This window comes from Nycticebus coucang, chromosome 21 (assembly GCF_027406575.1).
Source record: "Nycticebus coucang isolate mNycCou1 chromosome 21, mNycCou1.pri, whole genome shotgun sequence".
Taxonomy (NCBI): Eukaryota; Metazoa; Chordata; class Mammalia; order Primates; family Lorisidae; genus Nycticebus; species Nycticebus coucang.
This window is the reverse complement of record NC_069800.1, coordinates 26,295,458-26,320,089: the sequence shown is the minus strand read 5'-3', so window position 1 is coordinate 26,320,089 and position 24,632 is coordinate 26,295,458. Positions and strand designations below refer to the sequence as shown.

Genomic DNA, 24,632 nt, shown 5'->3' with positions numbered 1-24,632 from the left:
ACCTAAGTAATTGTCTGAAATTTTTAATTAACCTATGGGGTTTGCCTTTGATCCATGATCATTAATAACATTAATAGATTCTCTAAAAGTGCATGTGAATGTCAAGTTTGCATCTGGCAGGACAGTGAAAGAATGAACACTTTTAAAATAGTTTGGCTCAGAAAGTGCATCTGAAATAACCCTGTGGGAAAATCAGGAGAATTTCTCAGCCTCCAAAGGATTACCTAGGATAAGATACTGACCTAGTATTTTAAGTTCAGTTACATTTCTTAGAACCTCATTCATTAACCAGCCTGATTTATTTTAGGGGGTGAAATAGTCTGTGGAGGGTGCTGTGCAATGATGTACGGTTTTTATGTTTGCTTTTTGTTTTCTGCATGGTTCCCAAAAGATTTTTATCATAATGTGTATATATATGTCTTTTAAAAAAATAGCTTCTCCACAAGATTTACTACAGCTTTTCTTTCAGAAATAAGAGCTGAAGAATTCTCTTCTCTTCAGGCTCTAAGACGATCAAACCCCAAAAGGCTGTGTGTGTGCAGGGTGAGCAGAGGCTGACCTCTGTGGGGGGAGAGGTCAGTTCAGCACACAAGACTCAAAAGGGAGGAAGAAAAAGCAACTCCTCAGCAGGGAGTATGACTTGCTTTAAGGCAGAAGAGCTTTTATAAATGAGTTCCCAGTCTCCCACGCCCTCCTGCCTGCTCTTCTATTACCAATCCTCTGTGCTTAGACACACACACACACACACACACACACACGGAGCTCTTATTTCCACTCACTGCCTCACATCCTCTCCACCTGCCCCAGGAACTGCGGACAGATGCAGACCGTGCTCCAGAGGAGGCAGGTGATGGATTGACTGGGAATTTTTCTAGGCCTCCTGGCTCCCAAGGCCTTTTCAGTTCCGCCTTAACTGCTTGGCTGGTGAGAAGAACTCAGAGGGCTCTTTCCCAAACCACTGTAGGTGCCTGGGAGGATTAATACCAGCTCATCCATTCCTGTTGTCAGAGGCAGAAGGTGGAATGGTAAATCAGGGCAACCTCCAGCCAGGATGTGGGAGACTGGGCTGGGCATTTGGGATGTATCCCAGTGGGAGGAGCCTAGAAGGATCTCCCTGTAACACTGCCAAAGGCTTGTGAAACAGCAGCCTCCTGTATTCTCCTTAAAATGCTTCCCTGCTGAGCCCTGTCCCAGTGCCCTTCTGTTCAGCATCTGACCATCTGGAGAAATGTGTAAGCTGCCTGGGCAGAGCCTGGGGTATCTCGAAAAGCATTCTCAGGTGGCTCTCCCATAAAATGCCTCGTCAATCTGAAAGCATTTGTGGGTGGCAGAGCTTTCTATGCCAGAGATGCAAGTGATCTACTTTGCTGCCAGTTGCTGTCGGGGTTCTTGTTTTGATGTTAACAAGAATCTTCACTTGAAAGAACCTTCTAGAGCTCACCTAAAAGCTCCATACAGGCCCAAAAACAAGAAGATTCTCCATCCATCTGTGTATTTTCTACAACAAATTGTTCTTTCTTTCCCTTGAAGATAGTATTTCTTGGTACTAGTTTATTGTTACATTTTCCTGGATCCTGGATGTAGAAACAACTTAGACCAGGCATCCTCAAACTTTTTAAACAGGGGGCCAGTTCACTGTCCCTCAGACTGTTGGAGGGCCAGACTATAGTTTAAAAAAAAAAAAAAAAAACTATGAACAAATTCCTATGCACACTGCAAATATCTTACTTTGAAGTAAAAAAAAAGGGCACAAATACAATTACACCACCTCATGTGGCCCGCGGGCTGCAGTTTAAGGACCCCTGACTTAGACTTTTGCTTTTCATGTTTTTCAGGTGTAATTCCAAATCATAATACTACTTTAGAAAAGCTCACTAAGTGAGAGAAACATTAACTTTCTGCCACCAGCTATGCATGTCTGCCTAGGCCAGCTGCCACCATATAAGGGCAATCCTAGTAGAGAGATGGTGGGAGATAAAGCGGCTTGACATTTAGCCCCTTCATAGTGCAAAAGAAATGGCCACACTGTGCAGTGACAAAAGCAAGGAGGGAACTTCCTTGTAGGAAAAGGTCCCGGGGGGAAGGGTGGTGGTGAAGGTGGGGGGATTACAAAACTGTACTTCTGAAATAATCCAACCCACTGAAAACCTCATCAAGAAAAAGAGAGTCAAACATGATCACGTTTCTAAGGAGAGAAGTCTGGCTCAAGACTCTTGTGTCCTGAAGTCCTCGGCATCTGAGCTTCCCTCATTTGGCACTTAATATATAAAACAGCACGGAGGGGAGGGGATACAGAGGAAAAGACTGTTGTATTCTTATTATGTGCCAGCTGTAGACAGCTATCTACACTCCCAGACCACACACTGTTGTAGGCTTTAATTGGGCACCAAGTTTTTGTTCAGTCCTGTAATTCATTCTTGTCTTGAATGAGCTTTTCTTTCTGCTGCACTGGCAGCAGGCACTGAATTGATCAAGGAAAAAGCTGCCGATTTGTATAGCCACAATTAAATATCGCTCCTACAAGTGACACAGCCTGGTATGATTCCTTTAAAAGAAGCCTATGTTAGTTTTCCATTGCTGTGGAACAAATTACCGTAAATTTAGTGGCTTAAAACAACAATTTTATTATCTCACAGTTTATGAGAACTTTTAGTAGGATCCTCTGCTTAGGGCCTCATAAGGGCTGAAATTAGGATGTCAGCAGGCTATATCTCATCTGGATGTTTGACTACAGAAAAGATCTGTTCCAAGTTCCCTTATGTCGTTAGCACAATTAAGTTTCTTAGCAGTTACAGGACCGAGGCCCTTGTTGTCCTGCTGTTTGTTGGTCAGGGATTTCCTGGAGGCCAGTTTCTCAGGTCACTGACATGTGCTTTCCCACCCCCAATTTCATCAATGGAGAAAACTTTGCATTGAATCACCGTCCTGGCTTTGAATCTCTCTGACTTATGCGACCAGCCAGTGAAAACTCTCTTGCTTTTATAAAGCTCCTGTAATTAGGTCAGCCCCACCCGGGTAATCTGTATTTTAAGGCCAAGATGAGACTTTAATGACATCTGCAAAATGTCTTCGCGGCAGTACTTGGGTTAGTTGTCTGATCAAATAATGAAGAGCCAGGAATCTTTGGGCACCATCATGGAATTCTGCCTACCACCAGATCCAGCAGCCCTTAGACTGTCACTGGAGTCCCACTGAATTTCTTAATCTTTTAATGGATGCTTACTGTACCACAGGTTGTTTTGAGAAAATATTGAGAGCAGCGTTCTTTCTTCTTCCTGCAATCCTTTCTATGAATACTGACAATGGCATGCATCACCATGACAAATGAGAAACCTGAGACATGGAGCATTTCAGAAAAGTTTCCCCAGTTAGTAAGTGGCACAGCCTACAGTCCAGGCCCGTCCAACCTCCAAAGCCCAGAGACTGTGTTGTTGGGCTACACAGGCAGAAAATTCCAAACCAGGAACTGGGGAGGAAGAGATGCAATTGAAATCAAGGAAGTTTGGCTCCGAGGGCATGCCTTTGGCCATTCAGTAGACAGCCTGGCTTTGCACACCAAGAAGGTGAAAGAGAAGGGTCAAGAGAGGGGTCAGGTCCAGATGGAGTGGAGGTAGAACAGAGGAAATGTTCAGGACTTCTTTTAGTAGCTGCACTGCAGCCAACCCCGTCAGACTGAGAACTTACAGGATGGGTGGAAAAGGCCAGCATGCATGTGGAGAAAGCCCGAGGTGGTGGTGAGACCTTACCCTCCTCCCCTCCCACTCTCTCTCCTTTACCCAGAAGCACTGTTTCCTTAGTTTTGTGGAAACTAAGGAACCATATGCTACATCACATTTGTGCTGTTTTGCACCTTACTTTCACCAAAAAAAATCACAGCAAAGCCAAGGAGAGCTCCCACTGGGCATCTGATTGTTCCTGTCCTCAACTTAGAGGATTTATGTTTCTGTCGGGGATGGGGTTCTTTCAAGTCATTTTAGCATGGGTGCCCCAGCACAGCGGAAACTTGGGCATAGTATGTAATTCTGGCCTAGCCTGGCATGACAAACAGGTTAAAGACGGCTTGTGGGATATGTTGCTAATCTACCAGCGCAGGTGGGGAGAGCAGAGGCATAGCCTTTCTGGGGTGTCAGGAGGAGGAAACAGAGCTGCCCACAGGCGGTTCCAGGAACTCCCGGATATGCCTGTACCGGCCCAGCAGCACACCCCACGTGGGGAACTTCGCATTCAAGTATCTGGGCGATTCTTCCCCAGTAACTTGGAAGGAACCTGCCCCGGGTAGTGGAAGTAGTTAGGAAACAAAGGCCGAGGCCTAATGATAACTGCAGTCGCCTGTCACTGGCCGTGACTCTCGCAAGGACGGGTGGTACTGCAGTTTGTGTGCACGTGTGTGTGCGTGCGCGGGGAGCCATGGGACCTAAAAGGGACAGTGGATTCCTTTCCTGAACCTCTTTCCCTGCGACTCGTTTTATTATAATTCTATGAAGCAGAAACTAAGAAGGAAATCTGCAACTTCCCAAGAACAAAGCAACCACCTACAAAGGAAAGGGGCTTAATCTGCCTTTGATTCAGAAAACACCTATTGCTCCCGGATTTATGAAGATGTCACTCTCCAGGCAAAACCAGCTCAGATCTGGGACGACTGGACCACGCTCTTAGGGGTAGCTTCCTGCGGCCTCCCTTGAACCTTTGTGACCGTTTTTTTGAAATGCTGATCTGCCAATGCTTCACCTTTGAAAATAAAGCCAAAAGGCAGGATCAACCTGGCACATTCCCAGAAGAGGCAGAAAATACAGCACTCCAGGAGGCGGGAGCCCCGCTCCTAGTCCTGGCTGTGGATCTCTGTATCCTGAACCTTTCTAGGCTTCAGTTTCCCCTTCAGGAAAAGTAGGGGGAAACTTTGGTAAGGTCCTAATTTGCATTAACATCCAGCGAATCTAAGACAAAGGCTTTTCATCTGCACATATTTCAGCAAGGATGATCTAAAACAGCTTTTCACTCTTCAGGTGCAGAACAGAGAGAGGGCCAACCCTTTGGTTGCCTGAGTAGTCATTAGGAAGCCAGCTGCAAACTTGCATTTCCCTCCAGGATCACCGATGATCCCCACCAGCCGTGCCAGGAGACCTTCTCTGTAAAACAAAGCTGTTACTTTCATGTTGCTGGCAACTGCGTTTGCTCTCTGGATAATTCAACCCTTGGGTGCCCTGGTGTGGCTATTTACAAGGCGGTGGGTTGGGGGAAGCAGCGGGCAGACCTCAATTCAAGGTTTTTACTGGATTTAAGAGCCTTTACTCTCCAAGTTAATTTTCCCAACTTGCATATCACAGGTTAATACTGGACCTGTTCATAATGATACATAATTTGAGACTTGTAAAAGCTGCCTTGGACTTGAAAGAAACACAGTCCAAGCCAGAAGGCCATGCCTGGCATGCAAGAGCAAGTAATACAGGTAGAATGTATGTCCAGAGCAAAGGAGCCTCGCCCTTTTGACACAATCTCAGAGGGTGCCATGTAGGTGTTTAGCCCCTCTGCTGCCAGGCAACCAAACTACTGCAGCCCTACAAGCATCACTACCCCAAACTTACTCTTTTCACAACTATTGGAAGGAAACTGTTCAAAAAGAGAAATTCATCATTTTTAATAGACCCTGAAATATCTTCATGGACTTGTAAGTGATGCAACAAGATTGCTCTAATGGTTTCTAAGCTTTGTTTTTAAGACTTCTGGGGCCAGAACCTTAAAGAACTGCCTTGGGGCACTCTTCTACCTCAGATAACCAAGCTGTTTGTTGGCATTGTTGGAGACTGACATAGCCTGAGCCAGGATGTTTAGCTGCTTGTGGAGTGGAAAAAAAATGTTAAGAAAAATAATTGCTGTTTTTGCAAACTATCTATTTAAAAACAGAACCTCAGGAAGCAGATTTCTGTTCCAATGCTTGGATGAATCAGAGCTTACAAAATATAAATACACATTAGCAGGAGGAGGCTTCCCATAACCCATGTGCTTGTGTGTCTTCCCAGACCAAGAACCTCTGAACTCCTGTTTCTCATTCCCAGTAGAGGCAAGAGACTCCCAGTCGAAACGGAAATAGTGGAGTATTGCTCAGCCCAAGTTTCAAACCCCTGTAGACCTTTTTTTTTTTTTCTTTTTTCCCTTAAAGGCATTGATTTTTAGCTACACACTTACTCACTTTGGGGGCAGACAGGTGTAAGCCATTTTTAAAAGTTCCCACACTCTGGAACCTTTGGTTCTTAGTAACATTTCTTAGGTAGCAAAGTTAACTTTGACTCTCTGACCTCTGCAATCATCTAATAAACATGAAGCACTTAGACCACAACTTGCTCAAGGGGCAGTGTAATTATTTTACTTAAAAATGATGTCAGGTGGCAATTTAGCAACAAACTGGTTTCCAGGCTATTTAATTCAGTTTAACAAGAAGGAGAAACACTATAATTAATGACGAGCTTGTACTTTAGCATAGTTGCTCTCAATTTTACTATACCTAAGCTGGGGAGGAAGATAGTTTATGGAAAATTCAGATTCCCAGGCCCCACCTGAGTCTAATGGAACTTGGACTAGGCCTAGGAATCTGCATGTTAAATGAAAGTTTTAAACCTACTTGCAAGTCATGCTTCTAATCATTACTGTCTCACTTTTAATCAATTAAGGCATATCCCAACTTTTCTTTTATTTATTTATTTTTTTTGTAGAGACAGAGTCTCACTTTATGGCCCTCAGTAGAGTGCCATGGCATCACACAGCTCACAGCAACCTCCAACTCCTGGGCTTAAGCGATTCTCTTGCCTCAGCCTCCCGAGTAGCTGGGACTACAGGCGCCCGCCACAACGCCCAGCTATTTTTTGGTTGCAGTTCAGCCGGGGCCAGGTTTGAACCCGCCACCCTCGGTATATGGGGCCGGCACCTTACAGACTGAGCCACAGGCGCCGCCCCCAACTTTTCAATTTCAGTTCTACATTGTGCAAGTCTAGAATCTCAGAACAGTTTCTTATCCTAAAACATCCTACTTCAAGTTAAGGCTTTCCTGGAGTTTCAAGGTATATTCTAGTATTAGAGTTCTAGTTAGCCAAGTTTCTGGATTGAAAATTGTCTTTCAGAGCCCCTTTTTTAATTTATTTTATTAAATCGTAGCTGTGTACAATAATGCAATCATGAAGTACAATGTGCTGATTCCATATACTGGAATATTCTGAAATATTCTGAAATATTTTCACCGAATTGGTTAACATAGCCTTCCTGGCATTTTCTTAATTATTGTGTTCAAACCCTTATACTCTACACTTAGTAAACTTCACCTGCACCAGAGCCCCTTTAAAGAGAGCCCATGGAGAACGGTAAAGGCACCCCAGTCCCTTCTTTTCTCCTCTGACTCCAGGATAACCAGGGCTCTGTTGCCTGCTTCCTTCTTTCTGGAGAAAGGGAAAACCACTCTTCATAATTAAGGTCCTGCCTTTGAGCTGCACCCGGAGTAGCCTGATCTGTGCATCCCAGACAGAAGGCTCATTAAGACAACACCCGTGAATCCCAACATCACTTCCCTCCTGAAATAAAGAGTTACAGAGGCTCATTAAACTATTTTTTTCTTGGCACAAAAGCATTTGGCAGCTACCCAAGGAATTCTTGGGTCTGCAGAATCCAAGTTTACAAACTACCAGAACCAGGTATTATTTGGGGAGGGTGTTGGAAGTCAGTGCTACTAACCCAGACTGTCTCCTGGCTAGTAAGGTCTATACTTCTCCCTCCCTCAGCCCCCACCTTGCAGAAACCAGCTGTCTGCCTACAGAGATTAGTGACAAAGTGTTGTTACACTAGGGCAGCGAGATGTCATGGGAATCTAGACTCCTCGCTGTCCAGGTCCTTCGGGCTGCCTCCACAATGAGCCGAAAGTGTTGGCAAGCTCTTAGGACTGTCACAAACTCTGAATCTGTCAGTGGCCTCTGCTGATGCCTGGAGCTTAAGGACACTTAAAGCTTATCCATCCTTAAACTAGATACCCATTAGAGAACACTACTCCAAGTGTGCTAGAAAATAGCTTCCCCAAGAACAAACGAAAAATATCCCCAGCAGCTTTTTCCTGCAGTCAGTTTGTTGTACCAGTTGAATTCTTCTATGAAAACCAGAGGAGGGTAAATGATCCTCAATGAAGCAATGGGTGGGGGACAGATCCGAGAAGGGAAAAGCAGGGAACTCCAAGTGCCAGAGGCGGTTTTTCCATACCCAACTCCACAATATACGGGCAGCCCAGGGCCCTGAGCTTCTACCAATACACCATATTGACCTCTGGCCCCCCACAGCCAAAAATGAGAAGCACAGCTCCCCTGCCCTTTGTAGGTGATAACAGCCTAACGCTGGGAATTTATACAGGCCAGAAACCCAGCCCCCCTAAAACTGGAGGGCGAGGCCAGAAGAACACGTACCCGTTGGGAGCAAGGTGATGAGTACAGATGGGCCCTAACACAAACTTATAATGGCCACCTCCTGTTCGATGGAGAAACCACCCCATGGGTTGACACGCACAAGACTTCTGCAGCATGAGGTCTGTAATGATACGATAGGACATTAGCAGGAATCCAAGCAGCCGGGGGGGGGGGGGGAGCATTAAATCTCCCCCTTCATCCCCCAACACCAATTCCAAATCCTTTAAAACCCTTTTAGTGTAGTGGCCAGTTCCCGTGAGTGCTCACAAACAATTCACCTCCACACTACAGGCCTTTAATCCAGTGGTGTTTATTCAAGCAGTATTCACACTTGCTGTTGAATAACAAGGGAATCAAGGCTCCCCTACACGGGGCTCCCACCGCAGCAGCCCCAGGTTTTTGAGAACTTCAGATGAATTTCGTGGTTGAAAAGCCTTTCAGTTCTTGTCAGTGCCCCGGTCAGGCACAACCTATTATACCCAGATTACCAGAACAGACTCAGTGGGGTGGCAAAGGCACACAGCAAAGCCGAGCAGAACTATGCAAGCTCAGAAGAGGCCACACTGTTCCATGTTTTCATACAAAAAATTTAATAAATATTACTTTTCAAAATTTATTGCCAGGAACAACACATCAAAGATGCATTTTTATGTTCATATAACACTAATAGGACAAAGTATCTTCACGGTCTCAATGGTGAACCAACAAGATTACTCTGTTTCATAAGCCTTTTTGATCTTAAGCTTTGTAATAGCACTTTGATTTCCTCACTTAAGGCAGGCAGTGTACTCTATGGCAACTCTACACAGTGATCTTACTGGACAATTTATGGTTCAAGTATTCAACTAGCTTATTAGAATACTCCCTAAATGCAGTAGATAAAAAAAAAAATCTACAAGTGGTTCAGTATTACATACGAATGGTGAAAAGAAATCAGAATTTACAAAATAAGATTGGTGTGCTTCCAAAGTTTCACACAATTAATTTGATATTTTTAATGATATTCAACCCCTCACATTTTGGCCACATCAAATCATAGCCCAGCTTGTTCCCTTAAACTGCTGTCGCAGATCACCTGCCTGTCAGAAAAAAAAAAAAAAAAAAACAAAAAACCTGTTCTAGACTAATTTTCAAACTGCCTCAGTCAGTCCTTAAAATGTGTTTTTTTTAAATGATGCTATAAAGGTGTTTTAAACATCTGACATTATACAAAAAAAAAAAAAATTCCATCAGTATTCTAGGCACCAAAGCCCATCCTATTGTTTTAAAATAAACTATTTTCGAACACCTTAATTTTGGCTTATAGGCAACAAGTAATGAGAAAATAAGTTCAAAAAAAAGCCATACACTTACAATGCTATCAAAAACCTTCAATTCTAAACACGTACATATAAATAAAAAGGAATGACGTTTTAAGGCTCTTGATTATTAAGTTAATAAATCAAATATACACAGTGATTAATAAAAAAAGAATTATTTACATAACTATACAAAATTCTACTTTTGACATTTTCCTCTTTAAATTCTTCATTTTACCAGCAACTGCTGACATCAAAACCCCCCTCCCCCAAACAAAAATACAATAAAACAAATAAATAATAAACTCATTTGTGATAGTTGCTGTGGTTCTGAGCTGCAAAGGCACTTTTCAAATACAGAACTACTTGTACGTCATCATAAAACCAATATACAAAAACAACTCAAGAGTCAATAAATATAAATAAAACTATGATCCTAAGACTGCATCACCATTAGAACGTCTGGCAGAAGTGGAAGCTCAGGGACGAGGAGCTGGGCAATCTCCTGGGAGCCCGATCCAGGCCGGCTGCAGGAGGACAGACACCAGAGCACTGTCGACTAGTTTTTGCATAGCTGTGAGATGCAGCGCTTGATTTCCCAGCCAACCACAGAAACTACCATTGCCAGTGTAAGCCAGCTTGTCAAAACTTAAATTAACACAGGGATTCTAAGTCAACAACAGCCTGACTCTGACCTGACACACAGTTTTAAAGAACTACAGGCCCTCAGAACTACCTAGTGAGGCAGCGCCTGCTGTCTGCTATACGATGTACTCCATCCGGTTTAAGCTTTGGGCACTTTCCAAGTCTCTGTTGTCCTGTTTGTTTGTCCAGTTCGGGTGTTTTGTCGGAGTGCCGTTGGGGGGCTTCTCTTCTCTGTCTACCAGCGTGTACGCCGGCTGTTTGGCAAACCGGGCTTTCTGCTGGTGTTTATCCATGTCATCCTCTTCCACTTCGGAGTTGTGTGTCCTTATTTTAGACATTTTGGAGTTTTTGCTCTCGTAATCCTTAATGGGGACAGTGTTGGCTCCGTGTTTCTCGATAGGGTTTTTGATCTGGTTCAGCTGTTCCCGCACGTTGTTGGTGGTATTGTCCTCAGAGGCAGAGTGAGTGTGGCTGCTCGGCTTCCGCCGTTTCCGCACACACCAGTAGAAGGCTGTCACCAAGCAACAGATCCAAGCCACAGTTAAGACAGAGCTCAGCAAAGGAACCAGGAAATCTGTAAGGCAGGCACAAAACCAATTAACTCTCCCCCACCAAAAAAGAAAAGAGCCAAGCCATCATCACAGGAACAAAGAACGCCAATAGTGTTTCTCCTGCCCTGAGTCCCTACAAGGGGTGCCACGGGGACAAGTCCCTTTTCATAACTACTATTGTCACTTCACAGCTTGATAAGCAAGTGCTGGGATCAAGGTCCTCGGAGACACTTGTCCCTGAAGAAGGCGGGCAGAGCAGTGCTCCTTCCTGCTCTGTTGACATATGAGACAAGCTGTGTCTACTTAAAGGGCAGCTCCATCAGAGGAGCTGGTTTTCAGAATTAGCAGAAGCCTGATTCAAAAATCAGTACAGACACGCCCCATGGTGGGAACAGTGATGAGGGAGATCCCCAAAAGAGGAAGTGTGAATGTCCTGCAGGGCCATTGAGCTTCACAGCGCTCAGGAGTGGCCATCCCATGACACCAAAGTGCCAAGTCAGGCTTTGTACAGTCACAAGTTCAAGGATAAGCGATGCTAAATGGTGCTCTGCCCTAGGGCTCACTGACAGATCTAAACACAATACCTGTTCTGCGGGGAGCCAGCACAGCTTGTTGGCACGAAAATAAGTCAGGCAGACCTCCATCCCCATCGGCCATGGGACTCCAGCCAAGTAGGCTGGCCTCAGTCCTCCCACCAGTTAAAACTGGAGGCTCCTTTAAAGACTGAATACCGTCCGGTAACTCCCCACATGATTTCCCTGAATGGTGAAATGAGATCAATTTGATGGCGATCACAAAACGGAGCGTTCCCGCTAGACACCTACCTGTTCTGTTCTTCAGAGGGTGCCTCTGAACTCTCACTTCCGCGACGGCAGCGATAAGAGAGCTGTTTCCATCTCGTTTACTAACAAGATCGATAATTTTGTCTGTGATTTCCTTGATAGGGTTTCCATCATCCCGTATGTCTTCAGCAGACTGGTGGGGGGGGGGGGGAGGGGGAATATCAGACTTGAGAGTCAGGGGAACATTCAGTGTAGCCTTTATTCAAACTTACTTGACAGCACAGGTTTTTAAAGCTTCCCCTTCCCCCCCCACCCCCGTGTATCAGCTCTTTTTGGATACCGGTTAACTGAAGTTTGTTAACTACCCTGCAATTGAATAGTTAGATGTGAACGTGGGTCTTGTACTTACAATGGCCACGTGTATTTCATTGTTCGCAGAAGGGGAAGGCTCGCAGGCTATGTAGATTGAATATTCAGCAGAAACATTCTTCAAAATATTCAAATTCCTCAATTCACTGCAAATGTGCTCAGTTGTAAGACCCTAAAACAATTTTAAAAAACCCACATGCATTTAAGACATTGAAAGGAAAAAAAACGCTGATTTCATCTTTGAAGTGAGGCTGAGTACGAGCCTCTGTTTGCTGTAAGACAGGAATTTAGACTACATAGATCCTAACCTGTGACATTCCTTCAAATTAAATGGATACACACCATTCCAAACATTAAGAGTTACGTACCGGTGACATCATCTCCTTGTTAAAGGTGAAGGTGATATTTGCACAATTATCCTGGTAATAGGAGTCAGAGGTGCACTTTGTTTTCACCGGCTGGAGACTGGAAGACCGACACTCGCCCACACCCGTGCAAGGGCGGACAAAGCACTGGTCATCCAGGATGGGGATGCAGCTCTGTCCACTGGGGCAATCACTGTGCCCTTTGCGGAGCAGGCAAGGCCGAGGGCCACACCAGACCTAGAGAGAGGGAACAGGAGCTGGGCAGCTTAGCAGGAACACTCACTCCTGATTCTGGAACACGCATCAACCCCAGCGGGCATCACACCCTACCTTCGAGCAGGCAATCCGCCCATTCACGCACTGGCAGGTGTTACAGTCATCATCCCACTTCGCCCCATCAGGTATCACACTCCCCATAGTGATGCAGGGTCGCCCTGAAACTGACAGGTGGAGACCTGTGAGTAGTTAATTCTTCCCAAAGACCGGATCAGTTCTCAATGCCTCACTCCCTCCCTGCTATGAAATGGTGACAAATGTGATCTTTGTCACATGAAGACAGTTCCGCCCACAACAGGCACACAGGTTCATGTACCCTGTCTCCCATGCTGAGCTTGACCACCTGACCTGCTCTGGCCAACACAGTATCAGAAGATGTGATGTGAACAGAGCCTTTTCCTGAGCTTGGCCTCTTGTGCACCTACCACCTGCTACAAAAATACGCACCAGACACTCACTGATCAACCTGCACCCAACTCACAGGATAATCACTCTGTCCACCCTACAGGTCACAAGCAATAAAAAAATGCTTGCCAAAAAACTCCAAGATTTAGGATAGTTTGGTTCACAGTATTATAGCAATAGCTGACCCAAAAACAACAGTCACCCTGTTTGAGAGAGACCCCATCATTTTCCCCATTTCCTTGTACCCCCATGTGTTCCTTCCCCAAGCATAGCACCTGCTTGTGAACAGTCAAAATGGTAACTGCTATGCCTGCTCACAGCAGAAGACCATGGACAGCTGAGGCCTGGCACACATACCTTCCTGGCACTTGACACCACTGTGCCCCAGAGGGCAGACACACCGGTACCCATTGATCTCATCCACACAGGTCGCCCCGAAGGCACAAGGTGAAGACTGGCATTCGTTGATGTCTACAACAAATGGAGTTCAAGTTTAGGGTCCAATGGAATACAGCTCTGTTTCCTGAAGTTTTTTTTTTTTTTTTTCCACTGACATAGACAGGAAAGCATATAATCCTAAGTATAAGCTTGATGAATTTTCACTCTGTAACAAGCACCCAAAGAAATAGATCATCCATATGCCAGAGCCTCCACCAATCACTGAGCCCCCAATATTATCCTGACTTCTAACAGCCGAGAAGCATTAGAGGAGGGAGCACTTTAAGTTCCTTTTTCTCACAGTACAATCTAGAGCAAGACTGGCAAACTTTTTCTGAAGAGGATCAGAGAGTAAATATTTTAGGCTTTGCAGACCATCCAGTCTCTATCCCAACAATTCAGCCCTATTGTGGCATCATGAAAGTAACCATATCCAATACATAAACCAATGAGTGTGGCTGTGGCTGTGTGCCAATAAAACTTTATGAAAACAGGCAGTGGGCTAGATGTGGCCTCTGCAACATTTTGCCAATCCCTGACTTAGAAAAAGGAAGCAGAGATAAGCTACCCCCTCCTGCCCCCTGCCCTGCATCCAGCACCAAAGTCCAGTCAGACCCAGATGTGGATTTCAGGCACCAGTAAAGTTTCAAATAATTCTGGTACAATAACAAATAGGAACTATTCTATCACCTATTTTTTTTCTGGTAGAAGGACATGTAAGAAAGCAGAGAAAAGGCTAAGAAGAATAAACATTAAGCTTCCTGGAAAACCACACTCCTGCCCCACTTTTCTGCTTTAATCACTTCTCCGGGGTCTTATCAAGCCCATCACAGAACAGCCTTTGGAAGCCACAGTCCTAACTCCCTCCCATTTGCCTTGCTCTGCCCCACACCAGCATAGCTGTGCTTAATGTCCACTTGCCCATAATTTCGTGTTAGTCGTTGGGGGAAAAACACACTTTTCTCGGGGCCCCACAGTGTATTTTAGTCGTCAAATTCTGTGGTTGGCACTTTTCCAAGGACAGGCAGGGCTGTAATATCCAGGAGCTACTGGTAGGTACCTGGGAGAATCCAGCCAACTGGAGTTGGGAGATTACTTGCTTTGTCCCGGCTACTTAAAGGACAAATGTGGCTTTAATACTTTTTAAACAGGCAAAATCTCTGGCTAAGGAGAATAGGGGCATAGACCACCGGGAAAGCCAGACAGGGACAGTGCTTACTTATTCTGCAGTCAGGCCCAGCAAAACCCGGGGCACATTCACACCGGTACCAGTTGTCTCCATCTACACAGGTGCCACTGTTGTAACTAAGAGGAAAGCAAAGACCACCTTGGTTACCAAACTCTGCCTGCCAATCAGTCACATGCAGCCACACAAGCTGCAGTGACTCACCTCCCCCGCACTCACAATGGTCCTGGGGAGCTTATAAAATGCTGATGCCTGGGTCCCACCTCCAGAGAGTCTACTTTACTAGGTCTTGGTAGCACCCAGGCATTGGGACCTGAAAAAGCTCCCCAAGTGATTCCAGTGTGCAGCCAAGGTCGAAAATCCCTGCTCTAAATGAAGGCAAGCTGGCTAATTAAAGTGAGGCCCACGGAACAGCAAGATCAGCTTCACCTGGGAGCTCGTTAGAAAAGCGGAGTCTGAAGCCCCAGCCCAGACCTCCTGAGTCAGAGCCTCAATTTTAAACATGATCTCAGGTGATTCCCGTGCACCTTAGGTCAGACAAATGCCCACTCAAAAGGAGGCTGTCACACTTACCAGGGATGAGGGCTGCAGTCATTGGTATCTGCAAAGAAAAGACACAATTAATAGTGAGGCCTTCAGCAGGGAAAGCTGTCTTAGCCCTAACTAAAAACACCATTTATTTCCATAATACCCAAATGATAAGGTCATAGTTAACGCCAGCAAAATACACTTAAGACCTCTGCTAAATTGGAACCAGGTCTGCACCACACTTGGTTTCATTTGCCGTGGGACACATGTACACAGGAAGAGGCCTGGGAGAGGTGGGGGATGGAGGGAAGGCGTGGAAGGAGACAGGCTGCTGGTCAGACCCAGAGCTGGGAACTGAGACGCCATCTGTCTCCACTTATCTCATCGGGGACTTTCTCATGCCCAGGTCAGGGCTGCAGCCCATCAAGTCATTAAAACAGACTCAGGTGATAGAAGAGCAGACATCAAACAGCTCTGGCTTCTGGTTTCGATTGTGAGTCCCCAAGGGTGTCAGGGTATGCTCCCAAGGGAGAGTGAAAGGGAGTTCGACAGGGAGGACACTCACTCTGTGTGCAGATGGGCCCCTCCCAGCCTTCCTTGCAGACGCATGTGAAGGACTCGCCGTTGACCACACAGGTGCCCCCGTTATGGCAGGGGTTGGGCAGGCAGCTACTGTTCCGGGCTATGAGATAAGAACAGACAAGACCACCCTACCTGAGGATCCAGAAGCAGTCTGGGGGAGCTGCAGACACACTCAGGGGGCCATGCCCCCTGTAAATCCCATGTGGGCAGGTGGTTACCTATGTTACAGGTTGTTCCTTCCCAGCCACCAGGACACATGCACTTAAAAGCATCCCCTTCATCATAGCATGTGCCACCATTGTTGCATGTGGCCTCGTCACATTGACTGTCACCTAAAGGAAAGACACCTCTGTGTGAGTCCCAGCAGCCCACTCCTGACCACTGACGATAGAAGAGGTCACGGAGACAGGATCCCAGCCAGCCCCTACTTACGGGAGTGGCAGGTCTTGCCTTTCCACCCATTTTTACAGTCACAGTAGAAGTCATTGACCAGGTCACGGCACGTGCCCCCGTTGTGGCAGGGATTCTGGCTGCAGTCATTAATATCTAAAAATCAGAGAGGAGACGCCCTGCTGCGGACAAGTGCCAGGACCACTCATGCCACGTTAAGAACCAAACCTTCCTTCCTGACACAGCCAGCCCCATGTTCCTACAACAGCCAAACAGTACCAGGACTTCAAATCATCGCCCTTTTCCAGGAATAAAAAAGCCCCCAACTGGGTCACTTTGAATGCCAGAAGTAAGCCAGGCAGGGGCAGACCTCTGGAAATCCCATGGAAATTAAAATCAAAAGAGAAAGATGACAAGATGACTTTTCTTGCAAGCAGGTGTATTTTGGTAGCTTAAAGACAACGGTCTAATTCTACAGCCCCTCAGCAGAGGTCTCTCCCACTGGCTGTCATCAGTATTGACAGCACAGAAGTGATGCTGATTCCTGAGAATTCCATCACAAAGAAAGGCTTCCAGGCCTATAATCCTAGCAGTCTGGGAGGCCCAGACAGGTGGATTGCTTGAGCTCAGGGATTTGAAACCAGCCTGGGCAAGATCAAGATCAAGACCCCATCTCTACTAAAACTAGCAAAATTAGCCAGGCACTGGTGTGCACACCTGTAGCCCCAGCTAGTAGGAAAGCTGAGGCAAGAGGACTGCTTGAACCCAAGAGTTCAAGGTTGTTCTAGGCCAGCAGTTCTCAATCTGTGGGTCTAGAGTCTAGACCCACAGGAACTGTATTAAAGGGCCGCAGCATTAGGAAGGTTGAGTACCACTGCTCTAGGCTATGATGCCACAGCACTCTACCCAGGGCAACACAGCAATACTCGAACAAACAAAAAAAAACCCAAAGGCTCTTAAGTTAAAGTGGATCCTCCTCCTGCACCCTCTCCAACCACATCCCAAAACTGTCAGTCCCAAAAGGCCAGACTCACTGGTTTCACAGTAGGCTCCCTCCCAGCCGTCACTGCAGATACACTTGTAGGAATTGACACCATCAATGCAAGTGCCACCATTTTTACAGGGACTGCTCTCACAGTCATTAATGTCTGTGAAAGGAAGGGGGAAAGAAAAGAACTGATGTAAAGCCACAGCCAAGCACTGTCCCACAGTCCCCTCCTGACGTGATAAGCACCCAGCCCCTCGGCCTTCTAGGCCTCACCAGGTAGATAGGTGGCGTATCAAGTGGAGACTTCTAGAGAGTGCACATCCCCCTTTTTTCCCCTCACATGCTAAGCTACTCGGGAGTAGGAAAGAAACACTTCCAGAAAAGAGACCATCCACATTAGTTAAGATTCCAGAACATTCCAACTTAGGCTCTGAAACAGAGTGATCTAGCAAATTGAACACCACCTGTCTTAGATCCCAGACAGATACAATGATAAACCTTTACAGGTCTCCCCAGTATTACCGTTTCTGATAAAAAATGATTCAAATACCCACAACCCCAGGGCTGGCAGCAGCAGGCCCCATTCCCCATGAGGAATCTTACTTTCATGACAGTATGTTCCCGTGAAGCCTTTGTTACAGTCACAGGTGAATTTGCCTCCCGACTGACTCTTACACTTCCCGTGAGGACCACAGACGTTCGAGGAAATATACCGCACCCCTTCCGGGGTATCATTGGAAGCCATGGCCACGGTGCAGCTGTCAATCACTAGAAGACAGGCTCAGCATTAGACCACAGCCTCCAGTCCTTAGGCCAAGTCCACCTTCCTAGAACCAGGGATCCTGGGAGCTGAGACTCCAGCAATGTGCCATGTCAAACTATGACAAAGTTGAAACTCCACTCAGAATATTTTTAAGAGCATTTTCTCCCTATGTAGCCAAGAAGCCCACACGCTCATGGGTTTCTTTCATTCCACCTTTGACATCTACTCAATTTGGTAAATGCCGGTTAAAGGAAAAGACCAGCTCCACACTCCGTCTTTAAGGCAGGCTGAAGGACAAACTTATAGGCACTTTAAAGGTTGTGCCACCTAGAACACAGGCTACATGTAGCAATTTACATTTAAATGAACTAACATCAGTTTCTAGCTGCACTAGTCATGCTGTAAACATTCAGGGGCCACATGTGGCTTTTGACTACCCTACTGGGCAACGCAGATACAGAATAACCCCACTGCTGTAGAAAGCTCCAGTAACAGTGCCCCTCTCAGGAATGTGGCTCGGTGTTGCAATCAGCCCACTGAGAGCTGGAATGATAAATGGATTTCATGTTCCCGCCCCTGGGCTACTTGTAGACATGGTCCTCCCACTGACAGGCCTGAACAGATTGTTTCCCATGTGTTCTGGCTTCCCTACATGGCCAGATGGGGTCATTTCAGTCTCAAAGTCCTCCTCACCTTGACACTATTTCTAGTACAGTACCAAGGAGCAGAAGCAGATGGGGGCCCGGGAAGGGAGAAAGCACGGCGACAGGACGGGGGAGGAGAGGCACCTTCGCAGTCTCAAAGTCCTCCTCACCTTGACACTATTTCTAGTACAGTACCAAGGAGCAGAAGCAGATGGGGGCCCGGGAAGGGAGAAAGCACGGCGACAGGACGGGGGAGGAGAGGCACCTTCGCAGGGGGTTGTGCGACAGTGGTCCTTCAGGTGCGAGCAGTTCTTGCCCTCATAGTCCTCGGGGCACTTGCAGAAGTAGTCACTGGCACGGTTGTAGCACTGGGCTCCATTCTGGCAGGGATTGGGCTCACAATAATCTATGTCCAGCTGCAAACACCAGGAGCAGGAAAAGAGAGAGAGAGCATCAGTAGGAGAGAGGTATAATAACTTCTCTGGGGCAGGAGACACGGGTATCTGACCCTCTTGTCTGCTTCTATTAGGACACGCCACACCTCATTACGACCTAGGGACTGCCAGTGGTTTATGTATTTTGAAAAACAAAGCAGGGTGGTGAGACAGCACGTGCTGAGTTAGGGGGAGGAGATGAAACAGAACATAAAGCCAAAGACACTAAGAAAATCATTCATCAATATGTCCTTCCACAAGCATTTGTCTGGCAGAGATTCCCAGAGCAACAGGACGTTATAGATGACATGACACTCCAGACAGAAGAGCCGACAGGGGAGTAAAGGATCCGGGGATAGGGGGGCTGCTCCACCACAAAAACTCAGCCATCTGAGGGACTGCCACCACTCACCTGACAGAGGTTTCCAGAGAAACCAGTGGGACACAGACACTGGAATCTGTTGATTTCATTCTGACAGTGACCCCCATTCAGACAGGGGTTGCTGGCACATTCATCGATGTCTCTTTCACAGTGATCGCCTGCATAGCCAGGTGGACAGATACAGCGATAACCGTTAACCAAATCCTGGAGGAGGAGAAGGAGGGCGAGAAACACAGGCTTTTTTTTCTATGTATGCCACAAACGCAAGGCTTCGGCGGTTTAGCATAACTGTTGTGGTTCAGCTGATTCACTGAAATAGCCAAATGCCAAGCCTCCTGAAACGGGCTAGGGGAATTTCTACAAGCACGCCTTCAAAATGACTCCTGGGAGGCTGGGGTAACGTGAGCCCCAGTGAAAACTTCCTGAGACTCAGTTTTCACCTGTACTTTTAAATCTCAACAAGGACACATCTTCTCCTAGTATCAAATATATCTTAAGGTTTGTTGTCAGATGTCAAGGTTTTGATTTAAGCAAAGGTTTACATACCCGACAGGAGGCGTCATTCTGACACTGGCCAAGGCAGTCATTAATATCTAAAAAATAAATAAGTCATATTAAAAGGGCAATTGACATTGAAATTGGGCTTAATTGAAAAGCATTCTTGGCTCAAGACAGATAAGAGTTTCAAATCAGATTTCCTGTGTGCTTCCCCTAGATAAGGTTATTACATTGGGAAGGGACCCTCCCTAATTCTTCCAGACTTCGGGAGTAAACTTCACAGCATTGTTTTAGCACCTTATCAGAATATGGCCAGTTTTAGCAGCTAATGAACCTGGTAATGTTTTCACTGCTGCCCTGACGACTCCCTCTTGAACACACATTCTCTAAGGGATCCTTCTACTTCTCAAGTCTTACAACAGAAGCCAGAGTATGGATCGACAAGTCAACACCCAAGTTGCGTGAAAATCAAAACCGAAACAAAGAAATCACTCACTTATGTCACAATTCTGACCCATCCAGCCAGGAAGGCAATCACAGTAGTAGCTGGCAATCAAATTCTTACAGCCTCTGGCATTTAGACAAGGTTTGGCCTCGCATTCATTTGCATCTGAAAGAAAATGAGGATGAGCTTGAGAAAGGGAGTTCTACCCCCATCTCCCCCACCTTGAGGTAGAGGAGAGAAAGACACCACACTGACAGAGTTTTCTGAAACAGGAGACACGTTAATAAGCTTCCCAACTAAAAGGTACAGGTTCCCATTATTTTAAGCATCTGATCCCTCTCCCTAGCCATTATCTAAATAAGGAATGCTAATTGATAACTTTGCAGCTGCTAGTTAACCACCACTGGCCCCCAACAGAATAGCAGGAAGCCACCACACATTTCTGTGCAAAACCTGGCAGCCTAGATACTGGGATTTAAGTGTGGCAAGAAGAATGCAGACAGCTCATTCCTCATGAGATCATCCCCGTTTGGAACCCAGCTGAACACTCCTCGGACAGACGATTGACATGGTTCAAGGAATCCCAGGACTTTCCCACAGGGCCTAAAAGGATGAATCCATTTGCATTTAAGTTATTTCTCCCAGGCCTGCTAGACTCTTGATAATAAATTACTTCTTAGTATGATGGAGTGGGGACTTGCACGGCTGGCCACCCGTTCAGCTTCCTTAATGGCTTTGCTTATCAAAAGGACTTACATAGTCAGATTTTCTTACCTAACTGGCACGTTTTGCCAGTCCACTGAGGGGGACACACACACTTAAACCCGTTAACTAGGTCCTGGCAGGTGCCCCCGTGGGAACAGTTATTTGGAGAACAGTCATCAATGTCTGTCAAAAAAAAAAAAAAAAAAAAAAAGAAGGGGTTGACAATTTCATTTCAATCCACCTGACAATTAGATCATTTAATACCACTGCTCACACGAGCCGGACACCTGCTACCAGTAAAGCTACCTCAGGACAAGAGGGACAGCGACAATAAGGCTGAAGCCTTGATTTTAGCTTTAAATCCCCCAATGCCCCAGTTCATTTAATCCCCAACCTAAGCAGTGGGGGAAAGGAGGACAGCTGGGTACCCAGAGCATCCGCCCTGTGGTAACACAGGACTTGGACATCTGCCTCAGTGTTATTTGTAAAGAAAAGCTTGATTGTGGCTCACAGATAGCTAAGCGGAGGTAAGGAAAAAATTCTTTACAGGGGGAAAACCTTCTTCTTCTTTGCTTACAGTTTTCTCAAAATAACACACCTAGGAATTGTAACTGCCCCCACAACTCTGCACTGGACCTCAGAGATCCAACAATTTATGCAGTGTGGCAGGCTCTGTTCAAAGAATCACTGGCCAACAACCCTTGGAGATGGGAAATGCTACTATTCCATTTAAACAGGGCCAGAGGAGTTTATGTGGCCTGCCAAAGTCCCACCATGGTGGCACAGGGTCCTGGTGCCAGCCCAGGTGATGACTGTAAAACCCACGTCTTTAGCCACACCTCAGGGTGCTGGTGACAGTGGTTCTCAGGCCTGGCTGTACCTCAGAATTCCAGGAGCTTGTTAAAAATGATGGGCTCATTCAACCAAAGCAAGCAGAGGAAAGGAAATAATAAATATCTGCTGTGTTTTGAAAAGAAAAAAAAAAAAAAAAAAAAAAAAAAAAAAAAAGATGGGCTCCCTAATTCCAGATGGAATCCTTGGGACCAGAGACCTATACTGTAAAGCAGGTATCACTCCCAGGAGAACTCTATAGCTGATGTCTTTCTCTGGGGGACCCCTGGCCCCATGATAAAATTCAGCAGTGAGTGACAACCTCCCCTGAAGGCAGCCTCTCCATGGCTGCGAGGAGGATAACCACAGTCCAGAGAAGGCAGCTCCAGGAAGGACAAGCAACAGAGAGCTCATCCACAAAGACACTTCTAATGATGGACCCATGGGCTACCTTGGGTGGGGGGGTGGGGGGGTGCTGGGAGACTTTCCAAGCACACAGAGCCACCAGACTGCCCCCGGATGGCTGCCTGCACCCTGCCCCCTCCCACTGAGACACACATGTCACTAAGACACCAGCACTGGACAAGCTCAGCTCTGCATCTTCACACGACTGTCCTCTAGAACAGACCCTGGCCAAAAATTAGACTTACTTGTGGAGCACGTGGGACCAGTCCAGCCCGGAGAACACTCACACTCAAAGCCCAGAGCAGTTTCCTTGCAGCTACCTCTGTTGTGACAGGGATCCGAGAGGCAAGCGTGCTCAGCTGCAAAACCAGGCCAGCGGTCAGCAAGGGACACCTGCTCCATGCCACCCGCAAGCTCTCCCCTGCAACTCAATCGCACACTCTGGCCACTAGGCCCAATCAGATGTATATATAATTTTTTTTTTTTTTTTTTTTTTGGAGACAGACTCACTTTATCACTCTTAGTAGAATGCCATGGCATCATAGCTCACAGCGACCTCAAACTCTTGGGCTTCAGCAATCCTCTTGTCTTGGCCTCCCAAGTAGCTGGAACTACAGGCGCCTACCACAACGCCTGGCTATTTTTAGAGACGGGGTCTTGCTCTTGCTCCGGCTGGTCTCGAACTCTGAGCTAAGGTGATCTACCTGTTTGGCCTCCCAGAGTGCTAGCATTACAGGCATGAGCCACCATGTCTGGCCACAGGCTCAAGCATATTTCAAACACAAAAAGCAGGCATGGGACATAACCCTGTTTGTCTAGGACAGAAAGGAAGGCATCTCTGCCTGTCTCTGTCTCCAGCCAGCCACATTCCAAGCCATTTCAGAGCTGGGTCATCTCATCTCCCGCCATGTCCTAGGCTAATCAGCAGCACTCAGAAAACTTTAGGGACTTGAAGGAAGTTTCAAAGCCCCATGGAATGGCTGGGATAACAAGTATTAACTTTAGAGACTTTAAGTCCTTAAGTGTGTTTTTTTTTTTACAGATGAATGTACAGAAAAATTAAACAGTATCTCATTCAGCTTGGACCACTTACCAATTTCACAGTTGGGGCCTGAATATCCCTCGGGGCAGGAGCACTGATACTTGTCAGGGCCCGTGTTGCTACAAGTTCCCCCATTGAGACAGGGCTGATGAGTCCCACAGTAATTGAGATCTGCCAAAAAGATCCTGAGGTCACTAAGAGATGCCTGCAAAGACTGCTAAGCTCTCCATGTTTCCAGCCCCAGCCCTCTTTTTAAAATAAAGCTAAAGAAAAAAAAAAAAAACCCACAAACCACAAAACAGAACTCCATAACATTAAAGGAAAATTCAAACAGATCAGAATAAAAGCCCCTGCACAAGAATAAATAAAACTCAAATCACCACTATCCCACCCCCAAGATCTCACGTTTCCTGTCAAGGCCCACATCCGGTGCTGGTCCCCGTTCCGAGGGGCATACCTTTGTCACAGAGCTGGCCTCCCCAGTTGGTCTCACAGAGGCACTGCCAGGGCTCGTTACAGGTGCCATGGACGCATCCCGGGTGTGGGATGCACTTGTCACAGTACAGACCTCGCCAACCATACTGGCACCTGGAGACAGAGAGACAACCCCAGGTCAGCCTCCTAAACACCAAGAGTGAGCAGCACAGCTTGAACTGAAGGCTGCAGCTCCTCACCTTTCCCGTCTTGTTTCTGAGGACAGGACAGTAGACTCTCAAGGCTTACCGGGGGGCTCCTAACAAACATTTTCAGAGTTGGGCCGAGGTCCCCTCCCCTAGCTGACTCCCATCCCTATGGTTAGAGAGAAGTCAGGGTGGGGGTACCCGTCACAAAGCCACTCTCTTCTCAGGCTCCCAGGAATGAACCCAGGGTGGGGGGCCTAGAACAAATCAAATCCCACGCCTCATCTGGATGGCCCACAGAGGGGAAAGGAGTCTCTTGGTCTCTTGATGACAATGGCTGTTTCAAAGTCTCCCCTCTGCAAATGCTGGGCTTGCAGCTCCCTTGCTTGGCTCTCCGTCTGCACAGGAAGTCATGACCCCAGACTCCAGCCCAGAGATGCAATGAGACACCAAGTACGCCAGGAGACCACCTCACCATAACGCTTCTCAAAACTCACACAGGGAGAGAATGGGGCACCTTCCACTGGCAAAGCCAGGATGGGATCTCCGAATAAGCTCGTCTCTAGGAATGGTGAGGGCAGCACAGCCCTCGGAACCCATAAATTCCATAGATAATTTATGACCCATT

The 24,632-nt window shown here is 46.6% G+C and overlaps 1 protein-coding gene across 1 annotated transcript in view; it reads right to left on the bottom strand.

Moving 5' to 3' along the window:
- Window positions 1–8,722: 8,722 nt before the first annotated feature.
- JAG1 (jagged canonical Notch ligand 1) overlaps window positions 8,723–24,632 on the bottom strand; it is a 37,388-nt gene continuing 21,478 nt past the window's right edge. Inside the window, exons 6-26 of the mRNA XM_053574050.1 lie at window positions 23,842–23,972; window positions 23,436–23,555; window positions 22,588–22,701; window positions 21,176–21,289; window positions 20,453–20,566; window positions 20,005–20,051; window positions 19,489–19,662; window positions 18,908–19,058; window positions 17,839–18,003; window positions 17,282–17,395; window positions 16,290–16,403; window positions 16,076–16,189; window positions 15,841–15,957; window positions 15,321–15,348; window positions 14,781–14,866; window positions 13,481–13,594; window positions 12,773–12,882; window positions 12,446–12,679; window positions 12,118–12,249; window positions 11,751–11,901; window positions 8,723–10,949 (exon numbers count right to left, since the gene is read on the bottom strand). Coding sequence (XP_053430025.1) covers window positions 10,492–10,949; window positions 11,751–11,901; window positions 12,118–12,249; window positions 12,446–12,679; window positions 12,773–12,882; window positions 13,481–13,594; window positions 14,781–14,866; window positions 15,321–15,348; window positions 15,841–15,957; window positions 16,076–16,189; window positions 16,290–16,403; window positions 17,282–17,395; window positions 17,839–18,003; window positions 18,908–19,058; window positions 19,489–19,662; window positions 20,005–20,051; window positions 20,453–20,566; window positions 21,176–21,289; window positions 22,588–22,701; window positions 23,436–23,555; window positions 23,842–23,972 — 2,902 coding nt within the window. The 3' untranslated portion in view covers window positions 8,723–10,491. The remainder of the gene's footprint in view (window positions 10,950–11,750; window positions 11,902–12,117; window positions 12,250–12,445; window positions 12,680–12,772; window positions 12,883–13,480; window positions 13,595–14,780; window positions 14,867–15,320; window positions 15,349–15,840; window positions 15,958–16,075; window positions 16,190–16,289; window positions 16,404–17,281; window positions 17,396–17,838; window positions 18,004–18,907; window positions 19,059–19,488; window positions 19,663–20,004; window positions 20,052–20,452; window positions 20,567–21,175; window positions 21,290–22,587; window positions 22,702–23,435; window positions 23,556–23,841; window positions 23,973–24,632) is intronic.